The following is a 20,107-nucleotide window of genomic DNA, read 5'->3' as shown; positions in this document are numbered from 1 at the left end:
GTGTGGATGTCAAAATAAAATAAATGCGACTTATTTTAATTTGCCGAGTTTTACATTATGTTTGCACGGGAGAGATTTCAGTTTATATAATTTCTTTGTTTTTTATCGTATTTTATTCGTAAGGTAACTTAACTATAATTTTAAAAGTTTTTTTAAGGTCAGTTTTCTGATTAGTGACAAGACTTTACGTACCTGAACGCACCACGAAAAGCAGCCAATCACAGATGAGTTACATTTGCAACAGTTAACGCTTCCGATAATGTCCGATTTCAGAGAATAATAATAATAATAATGGTGACCACGGTATAGAGTTTACTGTAAGGTCATAGGACCATTCAAACAGACTAAAAGACACGGAGAGTGATGGTTCGAAAAAATATTTTGGCCTCACTGACCACGGGGTACGTAAGCGCGTCCGCCATTTTGTGAGTGGCACGTTCTCCTGGACAGCGATTTCTGAAATTGGAAGAAGCAGTCAAGCACTAACAATTACAATATACAAGGTTCTTGGATTTATTTATTTTTATTTTTTTTTTGTTTTCCTCAGTTTGTTTTTATTTTGTCACTCATATTAATGGGCACAGACCTTACAAGCAAAAATAATAAAATAATAATAATAATCAAAAAATAGCAGATTCCATAACAGTTTCTTCCCCACTGCCATTAGGCTGCTGAATGTTTTGTAAAATTGTTTATTTTATTGTATTTTATTATATTTCATTAATTTAAAAAAAATGAAATGTTAGAAATGTAAATATACAGTCATATTACTGTTCTTATGTTGTTTTTTTTTTTTACTGTTTTCAAGGCTGCACTTTGAAAAAAAATAAATTGTTTGGAGAGCTGTTCTTAACGAAATTTATTTTTGTTACACTCGTGTACACGAAATGACAAATAAATCTGTCTAAGTCTAAAATGCAATTCAGTTCATTTTATTTTATTTATATAGTACCAATACACAACACACATAATCAGAAGGCACTTTACAGAGACACATACAGTCAGGTTGGTTAGGAAAAATTGTTGATTGCAATTAGTCATTGACTTGCAAGAAATCCTCCTCCTAGAAGAGCTTGTGGCGACGACTTTTGCTTGCATTTTGTTGCACTTAACTGGACATTAATCTACCTCTGAATATGTATCAAGTTTCTTGAAAAACACGGTAGTTGTTATTGCTAAGGTAAATTTAGCTGCACAATTTATTTAATGCCAAAATGCCAGTTAAAGTGTAGCTAACGTCAAAATCCACTTTTTTTTTTGCACATAAACCCATCAGGTGGCACTCTGAAGTACATTTTCACCATTTTCCTGTAAATCTGTTAGTTCTGCAACAGTTGTCATTAAGCAACACTTTTGACCCAAATGTTAGCTTAATATAAGATTTAATTAATTGATTTCTCCAGAAAATATAAAGCACTTAGGCCACACTGATGCGCCATGCATGCTGATTTTCTCAAAAACTTGCCTATGTAATTTGAGATGTTCAGATCTGTAATGGTCATGTGTAACCTAGTATAAGCCAGGATGTAGCTCAATTTGAATTCAACACAGTATCAATCAGGTAAGGCTCCGGGGGAAAGTCTTCACAAAAGGGGGGGACATTCAGTACAATTCTTCAAGTTGATTTGGTAAATCACCAAGTTGCATGTGCCTTCTGTTGAGCTTTTAGCCAATCACAGCAGTGTTAGAAGCTGTGCCGTATCACATGCTTGATTTGTTTTACAACTAGTGAAGTTAGCTGATAAATAGGATTTTTACCCAACCCGGATCTTGTAAACATCTTTCCCATTCACACAGTCAAAAATCACATCCTTTTGCTCATTTTCAAAAAGAAATATAGGGTATTCCAGTTGAAACTGATGCAGCCATCTTTGTTTGGCTTCAGCCTTCCACCTCCGGTGGATGCTTTGACGTCATACACGTCACTGCATTTCAGTGGTCTGAAACATTTCTCTGTCGAGCCCAATGCATCTATTGGATTCTGGTAAGATGTATTTTAGGGAGTTTATGCACTCAAAAAGCTTGCAACAATTAATCTTGTTTGGTAAGGTCATGTGGCCCATAAGTTGCTGTACGATAACCTTAGCTCTCCTACTCAAATGCTAATTAAGGTAAAAGAAGTTATAGAAAACAAAACTATGATATGAGATTTTAATATCATGAAGTAAGACTTGAATTTTTGCAGCAGAGCAATGTTGCCGGTTTCTTTTCGAGGCACTAAACATGGAAAAATGGAAATTACAGTGGCTAAAAGTTAAGCAGTGTTGCTTTAAAGGTTCTATATCATGTATTTTTTTCTTAGTCTTTCAAAGTCAGCTAAATATAAAATAATGCAGTTGGCATTATGGAGCAACCATCATGTAATATTACTTGCTTTCTAATAATATTTTTCAAACCTATAAAAAAGATGCTTGCTTTCACTGAAACTCCACCTCTCACCATTTGCTTGTTTCCCATTATGTCGTGTCATTGTTGAGCTGCTGCAGTATGGAAATCATAGCGCTTCCAGTGATTAGGCTCTTCCTTTTTTTTTTAGAACTTTTTATTTTTAAAACTTTTCACAACAAAAGAACATTCCCTGAGCCAAGAGTAATTAAATCAATAACAGAAATACTGATGCCACATATACAATATTTCGACATAAATGCAGCACGATAAACCAGGTCACCTGAGACTTTGAATACCTTACAAGGGAGAACCGCACGTATACATACACACAAACTCATACCCCTCCCCCTCCCCTCCATGGTGCTTACCCACAGGCCAAAAATACAACATACAGTAAACAAACAGCAAAAATTATATATATAATATATACCCACCTACGAGTATACATACACACACGTATTCAACTATATACCTTAGTAGTACCGATGACGGAGCAGATTGCGATCCATTAGAATCACTAGAGCCCAAAATCACAAACCCAAATACAATTTCACCAAATGCCATCTTTGATTGAACTTGTCCACTTTGAGTTGTAAGCAAGCGGTCATTTTTTCCATCATATACACTTGTTTTACCCGATTCTTCCACTCTGCTATAGATGGTGACAAAACTTGTCTCCAGTTTGCCGTTATAGTTTTTTTAGCTACTAATAGTAAAATGTGCAAAATATACTTTTGGTCTTCATTAAAACAGTCTGGTATTATATTCAGTAAATAAAACAAAGCATTTGAAGGTATTTCTCTGTTTATAATTGTCTCTATTTCATCTCTAATCCCCTTCCAGTACTGACTGATAACCGGACAGTCCCACAGAATGTGCGTATGGTCACCAATCTTCCCACACTGTCTCCAACATAGGGCCGCTGAAGGATTTTTGACAAATCTAGAAATTAAAAATGGGGTGCGAAAAAATCTTATTAAAATTTTCCAACTGAATTCTCTCCACATTTGGCTGTTAGTTCCTTTGTGACTGCCTTCGCACAATATGTCCCACTGTTCGTCCTCTATTATTGAATTGGATTCTAATTCCCAGTTTTCTTTTACATTATAGGTATTATGATAATTATTAGATGAGAGAATTTTATACAAATGTGAAACATGTTTTCGGGTTGGAAAGGTCTTTTCTCCAATAGTAATAAAATATTGTTCTATATCATTTGGGTTTCTATTAAGTCTATTACGTTCCTTGTGACTAGTAATGTAGTGCCTAATTTGCAGATATCTATATAAATCATTTGCAGGGAGATCAAACTGTTCCTGAAGTTGTGCGAAGGACTTTAAGTCAGCCCCATAGAATAATTGGTTTAATATTTTAAGACCTTTAGCTGCCCATCTCTTATAGCCTTGGTCCCATGTGGAAGGCGGAAAGTCTATATTACCAACAATAGGCATAGCTCTGGAGACTGACCCTGTATCTCTAAGCATCTTTTTAACCTCTGTCCATATTTTTAAAGTGTGTTTGGTCCATTCATTTCCAACTTTCATTTTATTAACAGTTTTGATATCTAGGAAGGGAAGAGTAGATAATTGTATACCTTTAGTTTCACCCCGTTCTATTTGAAGCCATTTTGCTTCCTCATCCCCTCCAATCCAAGTCACAATGGCTGATAACTGCGCTGCCCAATAATACCATTTTAAATTGGGTAGAGCTAAACCACCCCTGTTTTTGGGATTAGGCTCTTCCAAAGGAGGATGAACAAATCCGAGGCCTCTTGCAGTGCAAAAACACATTTTTGCGACATTAGCCAAAAGTAGAATAGTTGCTTTCCCTCTGCAGATTAGGTTCAAATAGAGCCGCTTTGAGCAGAAAGGATTGCTTTGCCTCGGAACACAGAAAGTGTTGTTTACTTGGCAGCATTGTCATGGTAGGTGTATTACCATGGGATCAAACACAGGTAAGATAGACAACAAACTTAAGCTTATTCTATCAATGGTTTAAAGAGAGAGAAGAAGGTTTCAACATTGTTATAGTATCTGGAAGGTTTGCTACAGATTAGTGGAGCATAATAACTAAATGCTGCTTCTCTACTCTGGTTCTCTTTCTGGATATGCTGATTAGATTTAACCCAGAAGACTGGTGAGGTTTAGGCAGTTGATGCAATGGCAGTAAGTCATTAATTGGAAATTAGGTGATGCACTCTACTTTCTTAGTCTTAGCGAGGACACAGGCAGCAGCATTCTGGATCAACTTTAGTTGATTGACTGACTCACCTGTTAGGAAACAATTGTACTAGTCAGTTCGACTAAAGATAAAGAGTCAATTAGGTTTTCAAGATCTCACTGAGTCATTTACTTCTGGAAATGTTCTTAGAGTGATAGAAGGCCATCTTTGGTACTTTATTTGATTACAAGATTATAATGGACAATAAATAAATAAGGTAATTATTACAAAGGCGAATAAATAAAGAAGCTAATTTAAAGAGATATACTTTGTCTCACTGTATAATTTAATTTCTACCTACATGAATTTGTTTATTGTATTTTTGGGGGCAATTAATTGAATGGTTATTTATTTACAGAGCAATTTATTTATTGCAGTATTTATTTTTAGATATGGCACAGTTGGTCCATTTTTAACTTTATTTTTTAAAAAGTAAGTACAAGCAAGTAAGACAATAGCAACAGTACAAATCTGTGGAAGGCATAGTAGAGGCAGATTTCAAAAAATGGAAGTACAAGGCATTGCTGATAAGGAAAAAAAAGAATACATAAAAGGAATGCCTTATAATAATGAAATGATTACTAACATGGCAACAAGGGGATTCATGTTAGGCTTGTTGAACATTGGTGGGCAAACCCATCAGTATTTCAGTCAGGTATTCGTATGATTCGATACATTTAAGAGATTTCAAATATAACTTGAATTCGGATAAAAAAAAAAAAAAAACTTTAAAGATTGGGGATTATCTCAGCACTCTTTGTTTATTATTAAAGAATTTTGCTAAACACAAAATTTGGTTCTGTTGTTTTGTTTTTCAATAATATTCCAAAAGTTACCATATCTCTAGAAATAGATTCAAGAAGTGCAATTTTTGATTTGATCCATGTTTCTAAGCAATTCCAAAATGTTTTGGTTTGATTTCATCCATAGAAATCTATTGATTCTATATCCCTCTCACAGAATGAGCATTTATTTTCATCAATATTAAAACAAATTCAATAGTTCTCTTGAGGGGTAAATTGCAATCAAATTTTAAAATAACTTTAGCTTTTGGATGTATGGGGAGTTTTAGATAAAGAGTTCTTTTTGTTTATTTTCCCCGGGAACAAAGTTTCGTTTAAACAATTCCTAATTGGGCGGTTATTGAATTGTTGGTCAGTGATTGATGTTCCATTAACAGATAAATTGGGTAGCCATAGCTATCAGTTAGTTAAGAGGAGAAAAAAGAAAAGAAAAAAGCCTCTCACAATATGGCGGAGAGGTTTACGTAGGACGCTTTTACGTCGTCTCCACCCCTACGTCATCGAACCCGAATGGCCATAGATTTTCACGCCTGGAAAGAAGCGATTTCTCAGATATCCCTCTCAAAGCTTTACGTCGATGGGATCTGTATTGATAGGGCTCATGCAAGGTATTTAATTTGCGTTTTTTAAACTACGATGCAACTGATTATCAAATTAGTAGCAGCCGATTTATCCGTTTTGCTCCATATCCATTGTTTTGAATTGAGTGTTAGCAGCGATAGTGAGTGTAATCCAGACGGTTAGTGTTTAATGCTAGGCCTCGCTACGGTTTACTATCGCCTTAACGGCTCCTAATCGCTTGAATTTATATTTATTGCTGATGTCAGATTCAACACGCCGTTTATTAAGGTTATATAAGCTGTTTTAATGCTTTAAAATGCAGTATGTCAGGGTTAACGTAAAGTGTGGGCACGTTTTTATGTATTAGAGGTGTGTGATTTTTATATATTTTTTTAAGGCGGCCGGACCGGTTTGGTTTCTCGGTTTGTTGTCTCTCATCAAAGCGTGATCGAGGGTTTGTTCGTGGATTGCAGGAGATCCGCGTTGAAAACGGAGGTGGAGGCAGCCCGGAGCGCTGAGATGAGTCCAGCCCAGAGCCAGCTGTGCCCCGGCAGCCAGTCTCCCAGCTGCCCGTCAACATCAGGAGGGAGGATCTGATGTGATGAGCGTGATGGATGGATGGATGGGCTGAACGCTTAGATTTCACAGATATCTGATGAGTTTGGAGTCATGTCTGTCTCTGTAAGTACATTTATTACCTTCCTTAAAACTTCTAATCTAATTGTGGTTTAAAGATCAGAAGTGAATACATTGAAGCTGATGCACATTTTTTTTTCCTTTATGAGTATTTTTTTCTGTATGTTTTATGAGGATCCTCATTGCCTTCATTAGTGTTTTCAGGGGAAGGGAGGAAGGGTCCCACATGGCTCATTGGAGCCTCCCCATCCCTGAGGGGGGGTTTGGTTTAGAAAATGAAAGGGGGGGCCTGACTCTCTGACTTTGGGTTGGCAATTAAACCCTAAACAGCAAGGGACAGATGTGCCTCTCATCCCCTCCCCCTGCCTCTCATCTTGCTCATTACCATTAAGCTCTTGTCCATTTGATCATTGATCCACCTCCGACTGCTTCCTCTTTCTCTTTTGGCCATCATTACTGACCAAGATGGGGATTTGGATTTTTCATTCGGATCTCCTGAGCTCTTTACTATTCAGTGTGTTTTGCTCTCCATTTCTTTGCAGTACAACTCTGGGTCTCTTCCCCCACTTTATGCAATTTCTTGCTTTTAAATAAAACATGCTTACCATGATTTTCCACTCGGCATGGTGATTTGTTTTTCTTCTTTGTTTGATATTTTGATTTAAATGCCCTGTGGTTGATTGTTTGTGTGTTTCTTCATGTTCTGAGCAGCTGATATTGGTGTTAGTTGATCGCAATTTGAAATAAGATCAGAAAAAAAGAGCCTTCATGTGCTAATCCAACATGTTAAACAAGGTTGGGAGCTGCCAACCCTGCCTACAGATTTTTATGCTTTCTGTTATCCTCGTGCATTTTTCTTCTTTTAAAAAACATGTGACCAAATTGAAACCCCAGACGGTTGCAATCCAGTTTCTCTGCACTTTTCTTGCGCTGATAAAGGATTAAACGAAAGATAGTGACAGTGGCAGTTCTAGATAAAATTTACCAACAGGCCCCGGTGGAGTCAGTCTTTTTTTTCACATCAGTTATGGCCTTTTTCTGTGCACTTGAAATAAGATTATGGTTGTATTTCTTTTTTTTTTTATCATGTTATTCCATCAACAAATTTTCATATCTATCTGCTTAAGTCAAGGTAATATACACATACTGTGCATTATTTAAAAAAAAAGTTGCTGCATCATCATTTTTTGCAGTTTTTTTTTTTTTTTTGTTTTTTTTTTTTAGATCAGGGGCCACTGGCTCCTGTTGGCCCCGTCTAGAACCGCCCATGTCTGAATTAGTGTGAGGATTTTATTGTACGCAGTATTGATGGTTCATAGGAGCGATTATGACCCCTATCAAACTAAAAGATGGAGTCTGACAGGACGTGAATATGTGTTCTTACGACCTTAAAGGAACATAAACTCATATTTAAAATAATTTGTTGTTATTTCACCCCCCCCCCCCCCCCCCATAAAAAAGTTGGTTATGAACTGAGAGCCTAAATATGTTAATAAACGCTAGTTTAATTATTTGTTGGGGTGAAAACATGATCCTAAACGGTTTCATTGTGGGCTGTATATTAAAATGATGTTTTAATTGGTGAACTAATAAGTGTTGAAGGCCTCAAACATCTTTCCTCCTCTTTTCTTTTTTCAGACGGTTTTGGCAAAGGCGCTGTATGACAACACTGCAGAAAGCCCAGAAGAACTGGCTTTTCGGAAAGGCGACATCTTGATGGTTCTGGAACAGGAGCACAACGGGCCAGGGTGGTGGCTCTGCTCCTTACATGGCAAACAGGGTATTGCTCCCGCCAACCGCCTCAAAGTTTTGCAGACTGCCCCCCCGCCGGGCTCTGAATCTAGTACCGGACCAAAGGACGACGCTGTGTACCTGTCCCCTAGCCTGCCTTTGGCGCGCACCGTCGCCGGCAGCAGCACGGCCGATGCGGACGGGGTTTACCTGTCCCCACCCCCCACCGGTGGAGGGGTTGCCACTCGCACCGGAGAGCTACGCAAAGTGGAGGCTGGCCGGCCGCGCTCGCACTCTAGTTCTGGCACCCGCCCCAGACCGGACTGGGATATCGGGGCGGCAGGACGACCGAGATCCCCTTCTCTAAGGGGGCGGGGCTCTGAAATGTCTGGAACTGTTTACCAGAAACCACTAAGCCCCATGCCTTCTGCAGCTCTGCATGCAAGGCAGCCTGGAGTTCTCATAGCTTCGGAGTCTGTTTACCTTTCCCCCTGCGGACTGCCTAGGGCTACAGATGAACCAGAGGACACTACGTACCTCGTCCCAAGAGAAAAACAATCCAACGACTGTTACTTGGTGCCCAAAGGGACACCGCTTGCAACTGACGAGGTTTATCAGTCTCCGACAGGCGGTGGGGTGACCAGCGCTCTTTCTGCTAATGGAACCGCTGGGATCAGTGGAACCCCTCAGCCTAAAGCAAGCAAGGACCAACCTGGAGTGTATCAAACACCCAGCCCTGTTGGATCAAACATGCAACGACCGCCCGCAACTGTCCTGGCCCACCAGCACCCATCTCCGCTGACCCCCACCCCAGCGTCTCCCCGCCCCCTGCTCAAGGGTGTTCCCCCAAACCCTGCTGCCACCAGGGGCAAACCTGCCACTGCCAGTCACCGGGGATCCCCTTTGTTAATCCGAGCAGGGCAGGTTAAGTCTTTAGGGTCGCCAAGCTTTGCCCGCAAACCCCCTCCACCAGCACCACCCGTGAGGGGGGTCACCAGGAAAGACGCACAGCAAACAACGCCTTCATCGACCGCTTCCAAATCGAAAACTCAGCAAATTCCCGCAAGCCCGCAGCAAAAGGATAAGCAAACCAGAACTTCTCAAAGTAACGGCGAAAAGAAGAGCAACGGCTTGGACAGAAGCAGCGGCGTGCAGAATCAAGCCGGGGAAAAGCAGGATTGCTCAGAAGTTGCAGCTGAGCAGGTATGGCGGCGCCCTAAACCCCGGATGATGCTTCTTGTAGCCATCCAACATTACAGCTGATGTTTTTCCAACATCATGATGGATGATTTCATGCTGATCCACAGTCATAACATGTTGTCCTCTGCTGCCATGTTAGGTGTATGACACCCTTCCCAGTGGCAGGTGGCAGCAGCCGGTCCCATCTGCTTGCACAGAGGATGTTGACGGCATTTATGACACCCCTCGGAGCGTCCAATCACAAGTTGACCCCGAGACAGAGGTAAAAGCAGTTATTTATTGCTAGTGTGTTGTTCTGTGTCTTAAAAGAGCAGACAAAGATGTTAGTGTTTTGGAGGAAATCTGAAAATGCAATCGGGTTGAGTCCTGTAATCTAGTCTTACCTTTATCTCCACATACAGAGGGCCCTGTGGCCTGAAACAAGAAGCTAAAAAAAACATTTATGTCGATCTTGTGGTTTAAATTCATTCTTATGAAAATCCAGAGTGAGTGTCTTTGTTGGACCTGAATTATCTGAGACCATATGAGCCTTACAGAAAGCTACGACTCTACCCCTCCCCCACATGTTGCTGCCGACAGCTAGTAAGCTGTAGCGTATTGAACGCTTCAAGCAAACTTAGCTGTTTGGAAATGTTTCTGCACGTGAAAATCACAAGTAGCACCTCTGTAGATAAGGCGTTATTAATGCTCTGGTTATTATATTTGAAATAAATGTTGCCTATTTATATAAAAAAAAAAAAGTTGAGAATGATTTTCTGAAAAATGGCAAGTCTGATGGTATGAAATCGTGTGACGAGAACCTCAGACCAGCCCAGACCTGATGAAGTTTCCAAATGTTCACCAAAGAGCGTGGATTTAATTCTGATGGCTGTAAATCTACCAATTACCCACAAGATACTTTTTTTGTTTGTTTTAGAGTGGATCTAATGACATTTCTCCCTTTTTCCAAAAGTTTTTTTCAAAATTATACATGATACTTGAAATTTTACTTCCACAATGGAAAGTCTAATTTCAGGTTAATTCTAACTAATGCACTGATATTTATTTTTCTCTTACTCTGACTCTAAGTTAACTTGCCTCAAGTTATTAGAGATGCACCAATTTAGGTATATAACCGCCAACACTGTTTTAATTTAATTTTTTTTTTTACCTGCTTTTTGCCTCAGCAGGATTGTTATTTTTTTTTGGGTAACCCCTAAAGGAACCTGATAGTAGTTGAATAATATAACCCGTTGGTTCAATCAGTTCACGCCTTCATACTAAATTCAACAAGTAATGGAGGTTATGCAGCAGAACATGAAGGAACTAGCTTTTATTTATTATTATTACGTAAGGAAAACCACAGTAAACCGTATGCTGTTGATCTGTTTATAGACCGTGGGCATAATGTTCTTATAGTCTTTATACCTTAAATGAATAAATGAAAAATCATTGTTTTTCTCTTAAACGGTTGTCTATTCCCTATCTGGATCTCTGGCCGACTGATCCATGCATTCTTACAGTCTTGTTTCCGGATCCGACCTTGAAGTTAGACTTTACCAATCTAACTTATCTTGTTCTATCCTAAATAACAGCAACCTTGGTGTCAAATATAAAAATCGGTTTGTTTGGTTTATATCAGCTAAGAAAAAATAAACTATCAATTAACTTTTTTGGTTTTTGATTGGATTCTTTATTGATCAATTGTACTTTTAAGTAAGTTTAACTTACAGTTTTGTCTCGTTCATGTTTCTCATACTTGGTTTCATTTATTGGAGTCATTAGTTTAGAAATTTCTGGAAGCGGTGACTCTGCTCTGGAATTCATGTCTATACAAGTGCAGTGGGTCATGAATGCAAGAGATGCCTATCATATACCCGGCCACTATTTCTTCCCACATTCCACCATCGGTCTGTCTCCCTACGTCCTCCTCCCCCCCACAAGGCGAGGCCACACCTGTCTCTGTCTGCTGGGGAAGCCTGTCTATCCAGTCCAAATGTTGTTACTATTTTCTCCCCAGTCACACCCATGTGTGAGGGCCATGCCGTGGGTGTCCCACCACCACCCTGACCACAGTGGCCTCCCCTTTAATCTTATCCTGCAATGTGAGCCAGCTGCTGGACCCTGTTTTTTCTTTTTGTCCGTCTCCTTCTAGTCCTACATGTAGATTACAGTTTATTTTATTGGGTATAAAAAAAAACAGTAATTGTTAACCAAGCAGGGGCAGTACTAAGTGTGGGCCCACAGGGGCCAGTGCCCCTAGAGTCATGGCCCCTGTAATTAAGACATAGTACTAAACGAGAATTACAATGATTATGATACAATTCCGTTTTATTAAAGAATTAAAAAAATTTGTTGTATTAAGATAGGATCAGGAAAGGGGGGGAAATACTCTAATTTGTTTCAGTTGAATTATTAAGTTTTACTTAAGTTTTAACTCTGATCAAAACTTGTAATTTTCATTTAAAATTAATAATAATAATTTATCGATCAGTCGATCTAGAACTCTCACTGGTATGAAGTAGAGTAGCTTAAATTTTGCATACATTTGTGGTTTTATAAAATATTTAAATTTTTTGCTGATTTAAATTTCCCGCCTACTTCACTAGACTGGTTATGATGAAACTATTGGAGACTTAAGTAGAACATCTGACAAATATACTGTACTGCATGCATTTTTTCTGTGTTAAAAACATTTTCCACATATTTACTGTTGAATATCAAAGACATGTCAACTAAAACCAGACTGCTGGGAGGAAGAGTTTTATTACACAAATTAAATGCAACTTTTTCAGACATACCAATATTGCAGCTTAAAGTTTTGACAGATATTGACCTGATGCATTATCAGCTCGAACCTTGCATAGTTTTATTACTACTTTTGTTATGTAAAATGTTAGAAGAGGGTGAGATATCTCTGATTCTTAAACCAACACTGTGTTGATGCATAAATTCAGTCCTCCTGTGGTGTTAAAGCCATTTATATTAGGTGAGTAGGGAAACAACACTTAGGTGACCTTAGAGTGAGCCCAAATGCACGACTAATCCAAAGCAAAAATGTCTCTGTTGCAAAAAAATAAAATTCTTAGAATGGGTTGGAAAAGGGTCTGTATTCATGTGAATAAGAGGGTGATTGGAATAGATTTGGAGAATGCTTGGGAGGTATAGTCTGCTAAATATTAGCGTGGATTTGGCTGAGTTAGAACGTTCTTCCACAACAACAACCGGGTTATAGCTTTTTAATTCTTCTCCAAACCAGATTTGTCTAGTGTTATTGGTAAGAGGTTATTAACAGACGCCTTCTCAAGAAAACTCTATTTTATTGGACCCTATACTGCTGGTAAAATCCCTGAAAACTGTTATTTCCTCAACCTGTAGGTCTACGATGTTCCCACAATCACTCTGAACAAGTCGACCATCAATCTTGAGGAAGATGAAGACGAAGTCTACAGTGTCCCCACACTTCCAGGGATTCCTCTGGGTCCGGCTGAGTCCACCGGCAGCCTCCCCACTGAGGACATCACCTGTTATGTCCCGGGGTCAGATAAACGATCCAGCAGCGGAGAGCAGAAAGACTCGTCCGAGCCGGACTGTGGCATCTACGACATGCCCGCCCTGACCATTGAGGTCCTTCCTCATTCGTCATCGTCATCCTCCTCCATCTCCACTCGCCGCCACTCTGTTTCCAGTAACGGCTCTGGTGATGTCCAGTGGAAAGCTTCTCTGTCGAACCTTGTCCACTCGCTGCTGAGCGCGGCCTCCTCCCTGTCGTCACGGGACCTGGCTACCTCCCTGGCTGAGATCCTTTCCACCTGGAAAGCCAGCCATGCGGGGGACCCTCCCCCACCTCTTCAGCAAGCCTGGGCTCGGCTGTCAGACCTGCTTCCGGCGTTATCCGCCGTCGGGAACGCTCCACCTGCCGAGGGGCTCCTATCGCTGGTCCAACGCTCTCTCGAAGAGTGCAGCCTCCTCTTACAGGCTCAAGGGCGACCTCGTCTGTCCTCGCAGGAATCTCTGTCTCGCAGGCCTCTGCCTGCGCTCCCGGTGGCTGATGGGAAGTCATGCTGCGGTGGAATGGGATCTCGCAAGGGCAGCTGGATCCAAGAGCGGCCCCTGCCCCCGACCCCTCAACCCATGTTCCCCTTGGCTCCCGCTCAGAGCTGCATCACCCTAACGGTGACCCCGGTTAACGGAGAGGACGACCCCAGTAACGAGTATGCAGGGATTGGTTTGACCCCCATCCCACCCCCGGCACCCACAGGAGACAGTGTTGGATATGTCAAACTGCAGGTCAGTCTGCTGGTAGCTGTTGGTAACACAATGACTATAAAGGTATTCACAGCGCCACTGATTGTCCTCTTATGTCATCAGGGTAAACCCGATCTTCCTCCTGAGGTCCTCAACGAGAACGGACAAAGTGGAGAGCCAAGGGTGAGTGATTTCCCCGATATTCCTCCAGTCAAAGAAAGTTCTTCCTGTTTCTAGAGTGGTTATATGGTAAATTACCTGATTAGAACCATAGATTCTACCGTATCGTTAAGAAACTGAGATAAAGCCGAGATGAAAACGAGGAGAAAACAATTTTAGCATCAACACCTGTCTGACTCTCCGTCCCTCACGTCCTTGGCCCAATCATCTTTATTACCTTTCCTCTGTTCATCGAGCTTCGGCTATTACGCTGTGTGGGATCTAAAGAGAGCGGCGTAGAATCTAAAACCTCCAGACTAAAGTCTAGACCTTGGCTTTGCCATTGAATACCTTGATGCGTTTGCTTTTCGGCCCCTCTGCTGTAGATTGGCAGCTGTGTTTGGGATCAGGGCTTCTTTTGCATGACCCGTTTTGACCAGACATCCTCTGCTGGACAGCTGACCTCACATTTGACTGTGAAATCCTTTGGTACGCAGTAGGGATCATGGGAGAATTGACGACGACACGGCGCTTAAGGTTGTGGCTGTGAAACGAGCACATGCTCAACAGTTTGTGTGAATTGTTTTGTGCCGATAGTTTAGTTTCTACAGCATGGTGCATTACATCCGTCTCCTATGTTAGACGGACATCGTTCCAGTAGTCCTTTTTTTCTTTTTCCACGTTCTGCCTCATGTTGTCATATTGTGGATTCAGACAGGAAGTTCTCATGGGTTTTTATTTTATTTTTTTTACCAATTTCTCTGAGCTTTACACAGTTTAATCTTGGGGTGAGGTTCCTTGGCAGATTGGCAGCTGTCTGACATGTTTCCCACCATAGAGCGGTTTATCTCCGCCCAGGCTGATGAGCAGCAACAGCTGCTTCTTGACGCCGTGTTAGAAAACTGTTCACACCTGTTGATCAATGATCAGCAGTACCTGGCTGCTACTTTCCCTTTTTAAAACATCGGTTCTCTTTTTCTGCCGTTGAGGCAACTTAAATAAACCTGAAATTCTAGTTTCTTCTCTGTTATGTGAACCTCTTAAGATTGAAGTGCGCTTTCTTTTTCCCGTGACTGTACCTGGCCATGTTGTGTCACTCTCTGCTTGCTGTCAGCCATGATTTGTGTAGCGCTAAAGCACAAACAGCAGCTCCGCTTGGACAAGTCACTTATTCACTCTGACTTGACAGCGCGCTCTGTTTACTACTAAGCACTGTGACTCATTAATCCTGCTCTCCGTAGCTGTTTGCTTCCCAAAGCAGACTCGCTATGTTTATCCCCCCCATCATCACTTTGCTTTGCACTGGCTTCTGCAGCCCTTGTTGATTGCAGTGTTTTAAAAAAAGACAGAATAGCTGCATACAAACATTATAAAATGTCACCATTTTTTCTTCTTCTGAGCGTCAGACTCTGAGGTCTTGTTGTACTTCAACAAGCTGAAGTCACGTCTTCAGTGCAGCAGTCTGCATTTTTCCTGCCGCTCGCTGGGTTCCCTTGTCATGGCAGCTCAGGCCAAAAACAAGAGTTCACTTGTAATTCTCAACAATCTGGCCTCACATAGGAAGGAGGCTCTCAGGACAATAAGTGACAGAAAGCACAGTTCTTCCTTCAGCAGAGCTTCTTGTTTTGTTGTACTGCTTCTCCAACGCTGCACTTACATCTGAGATGTAGAGGAAAAGTTCTGCAGCTGATTTCCATTTAAGTGAAGTAAACCTCCCTGATATTCTTTGTTCACAGTTTGAAGCAGTTTCCAATAAATATGTGTGGCTTAAAAAATCTTAGTTGGGCTTTAATAAAAAAAAAAAAAAAAAAAAAGTGAAAGTGACATCATTGGGGCTGTATGCCATGTAGCCTTGCTTCAACATGAATAATTTACTAGGCTGATCCCACTTTTGGATCTGACTCTTTTTTTTTTTTTTCTTCTGCTCCCTTTCTGTTGTTCAGTCTTAGTCTGCAAGTGTTGTTTTGCGTTAGTCCGTTGGGATGATTTGAAAAGAGTTACCAAGAATTAGAATGAAGTAAAGATGAGGTAAATTTACAAGAGCGACATGCAAAATATTCTCCTCCTAAATCATCCGAATTTGGCCAAGTTTAGCCGTGAAACTTGAATGAATGTACCAGAAACCAAAGCAGCAGAGGCGTGGAGTGATTTGAAAAGGCTTCTTTTTTTTTGCTTTCAGATAAAAAACTGAAAAGTGTGGCTTTCTTAAGTTGATAATTTGTAGAAGGTCTGTATACATGCTGGCCATGAGATTTAGGTTTTGTAATGGCAAATCCAGATTTGGAAAAAAGTTTCCTGAGTTTCTTTTTCAAATAGAATAGAAACCTTTTTGTCTTTAAATCCCCTATTGGGGAAAAAGAAAAGAGCCGTTATCCGTTTTTCAGTTCTAAAACAAAAACAACAAAAAAGAAAAACAAAAAAGAATGAATTTAGACAACCTTTTCCAATTCAGCATCCCCCTTCCACATCCATTTTGTTTTCGCTTTGACACAGAATCAATCTTGACAGCCAGCATAAAGAGACTTTATTCACCATTTATTTTGGTCAGAAGTTTTGTATTTATAATTAGTTTTGCCAATTTAGCCATTTCATTGTCAATATAAAAATATATTGTGTTGAAAAGCTATAGAGATCTGGTGGAGTGCCTTGAAGCTGTCGCGTTACTTCCTGGTCCAGAGTGGTACTGATGGTGGTACTTCATAGATCTGCTGTTTTGTGGGCATCCTTTTCAGTAATGCCCCAATTTTTGGATGTCCCTAATAACCATTCAATTGAGGGAGAAGTTTATTTATTTATTTTTCGACGTAAGAAATGGAAAATGTTTCTTTTTTTTTTTTTTTGTTTCTTGATTATTGTATTTCCAACCAAAACAGCCAAAATTAGCTTGTTTTTTATTCTATTTTTTTCTCTTGTTTTAATTACAGCTAATAGCTGAAGCTCAGTCACAATGGATAGATAGCACCCGGGATCATCCATTTTGAATTGCTGCCACAAACATCTAACCGTGCTTAGAAATCTGGATTTTTGTCCCAGAAAACACAAACATATTTTGATCAAATGGATTTATTTAAATGTTCCTATGTTTAGGGTCATTATCCTGTTAGATCAGGGTCACCAACTGATCTTCAGGATCTACTGTTGTGCAGATTTTAACTACAGTCCTGCTCTATCCCACAGCTAATTTAAATGACTGATTACTCCTTCAGCATGTCATCAAAGTTGGCAAAGCCCTGTTAATGAGCCATTAATTTGATTCAGCTGTATTAGGGGAGGGGATGCATCTAAAACTATTAGGACAGTAGATTTCAAGGAGCAGTGTAAGGGCGTGAAATGCCGCCCAGTTTTTGAACACCTTCTTTGGCCCTGCAGGTAACAGTCCCCCAAAGCATAAGGCTGTAGCCACCATCTTTTACTAATGGGATGGTTCATTAGAATGTTAAAGCAATTGTTTAGCATTTTTTATGAGGATGTTTTTATATCCTAACCCAGCTTTAATCTACATAACTTCCTCCCCAACTTGCCTGTTGCATTACTTGGTCCTCAGGGTTAATTAAAGAAAAAAAAATGCATGTATATTGTGACTTAAGAGTAAATGAAGCTGAATAGAGATGTATTATTTGTTTAGATTATTTTTTTTATACTTTTAAATCCATGAGTTATTAACTTTCTACTAAATAAATAAGTATAAAAACATAAAATACATAACAGCTAGAGCTTTAATGTGACAAAGTTCAAAGGGTATAAATGATATTTGCAGGTGGAATTGGTTAGAAATGTGCTCCTCCATTCAGTTTCTGTTGCGTTTCTCCAAACAGCTGACTCCGTCGCCTCCTCTGCCGGTGACGCTCTCCCTGGAGGACTCGGAGCTGCTGTCCTTCTACTCCTCCCAGAGCCTGGCGCACCTTTCCTCCCTGGCAGACGCCATCGATGTGCTCTACAGCAGCGTGCAGGGGAACCAACCACCTCGCGTCTTCGTCGCCAGGGGAAAGAGCCTCATTGTCACCGCGCACAAGCTGGTGTTCATCGGGGACACCCTGTCCCGCCTCTTGACCTCCGCCGACCTCCGGGCCAAGGTAGGCATTGAGCTCCTGGCATTTCTCTAGATCATCCGGTCTAACACTTTTTTTTTTACTGAACGAAGAACAGATGTCTTGGTGACTGACCTTTACCGCCTCCCATTTCAGATCACAACTTCCGGAGGGAGACTCTGCCAATCGTTGAAGGCGGTCGTCGTGGCAACAAAGGGAGCAGCACAAAACTATCCGTCAGTGTCTGCCACCCAGGAGATGGTGGACCGCGTCAATGAGCTCTCCCAGCAAGCCGCTGGGTTCTCCACTCTGCTGCAGCGTCTGGCTCAAATATCTTCTTGATATTTCATGATGCTCTGATAGAAACTCTATAAACACTACATCTATATTTTAGTGTTGAAATGCCTTATTTGTCCTCGCACCACTATATTTCCATACCTTTTGTCTGTGAGGGAAACCATTCCCCCTGCGGCACTCTGCAGCTGTTATAATTCAGCTGGGTTTTCATTATGTTGGTTTCTCTTTATAAAGACTTTATCCCCCTTTTTTAAAAATTTGCTTTGATGTCGGATATCTTTGTTTTTTTAAGTGTTAAGTTATTGAATATTGAAATCCCCCTGAGGCTGAAGCAGTCCATGTGGACCTGTTATTTTGGGTGCTTTGCTTTAATATCCTTGCCATATTTCCTTTTCCTTGCACATGATGGCTGTTTTTCTTCCTTCCTTTATTTATTTAGTAAAGCCCACTCTTCCAAAAATAGTCCAGAAAGAGGGCCTTTGTGTTCTGTTCTGGCCTCCCTTTGTACAATGATACCCGATGGTCTTTTTTTTTTGTTTATTCATTACTCTGAGAGCATGCTGACTTTAGTATTTCAAAGGAAAGATCAATGAGGGGATTGCTTTCCATTTCCATTAGAGAACAATTCCCACTCAGCACATTCTTCAGTTAACCGTTATGCAGGTTATTGAAGTATCTTAAAAACTCACAGTGTTTAGAGAATGACTAATGTTGTATTGATGAGAAATTACCTAATCTTGTTCTTTCCCACAGTGAGGTGGATTAGAAACCTGTCGACCGAGTTCACCTGTTGCAACACGTTTTGTTTGGATGTGTCTCTTTGCATCTTTTTTTTCTTTGTCATTCATCTTCATTTCCCACCAGATGCCTAACAATGATGCGTACTCATGTGGAATTAAGCAAATGTAAAAAAACTAAACAGAAAAAAAACAGACCCTTTTGCATAGGTGTTATCTCTCACTTTAGGATGCACAAATGTCACACGCCTGACTTTTGAAACGGTCGGCGTAATGCATAATTTACCACGTTGACCCCACTCAGGTAAAAACTGCTTTATAAATCACACTACATCCTCAGATTAATGGGAAAAAAACACCCGGCATGTTTTTGAATACTATGTTGTTGCTGGTTACACTAATCTTGATCATCATGGCTAATGGGGTCTTTATGGAGCAACTATGTTTACTGTTAAATTTAAGCTACATATCGTATTAAAGTCGGGAGAAAAGGGCTTAAAGTTGGGATACAGGTTTAAATTTTTTGTAAAGGATGTTTTTTTTTTGGTCATTAATGTGACTGCTTAGCAATTTCTGAAGTTTTCATGTGTTTCTTGGAGGGCTGTTGTTACATTGTCTTGTCCACCTGCGCCACCTTGTGGTATATTGAAGTATTGCCTTCTCCGGTTTTATTTTTGAGCATTATGATCGATAGTTTTTCTTGCTTTAACCCTTTTTGTTCTGGAGTTTCTTGTTTGAACGTCTTTAATTTCCAAAAATTTTGCATATGCAAATTCTTCAATCACAAGACTTGGATTACAGTGTTTTGCAGTTGTTGGATATGTTTTTCTAACATTTTACATAGCAATACACCAATATGGCGATTTTCTTATCTAAAGGTTTTTTTTTTCATTGATAAGAAACACACGTTACTATGAACACTACAATTGCTGTATGTATTTTGTATTTCTGCTCATAATACAAAATAGAGTTTTGAAACAAAGCAATCTTGTTTTCTGATGTCACTGTTTTAAATATTTATATTACTCCAAAAGTTTTTATTTATTGTTTCCCTGAAATTTTATTGTTTCCAAATAAAGTAACTTTTTTTTCTTCATTAATCTTCACGGGATAAACGGCG

At 40.1% G+C, this 20,107-nt stretch overlaps 1 protein-coding gene across 1 annotated transcript; it reads left to right on the top strand.

Annotated features, from left to right (window-relative positions):
* The first annotated feature begins 5,882 nt into the window (after positions 1–5,882).
* Positions 5,883–19,973, top strand: efs (embryonal Fyn-associated substrate). The gene is made up of 8 exons (XM_038270427.1): positions 5,883–6,019; positions 6,446–6,653; positions 8,247–9,542; positions 9,679–9,801; positions 12,897–13,808; positions 13,890–13,949; positions 17,741–17,998; positions 18,110–19,973. Exons 2-8 carry the CDS (start codon positions 6,642–6,644, stop codon positions 18,293–18,295), a joined length of 2,847 nt encoding a protein of 948 aa, XP_038126355.1. The 5' UTR covers positions 5,883–6,019; positions 6,446–6,641; the 3' UTR covers positions 18,296–19,973.
* The last annotated feature ends 134 nt before the right edge of the window (positions 19,974–20,107 follow it).

The sequence above is a fragment of the Cyprinodon tularosa genome, unplaced genomic scaffold, assembly GCF_016077235.1.
Source record: "Cyprinodon tularosa strain WSP-4 unplaced genomic scaffold, ASM1607723v1 ctg76, whole genome shotgun sequence".
Lineage (NCBI taxonomy): Eukaryota > Metazoa > Chordata > Actinopteri > Cyprinodontiformes > Cyprinodontidae > Cyprinodon > Cyprinodon tularosa.
This window is presented reverse-complemented; position numbering and strand designations above follow the sequence as displayed.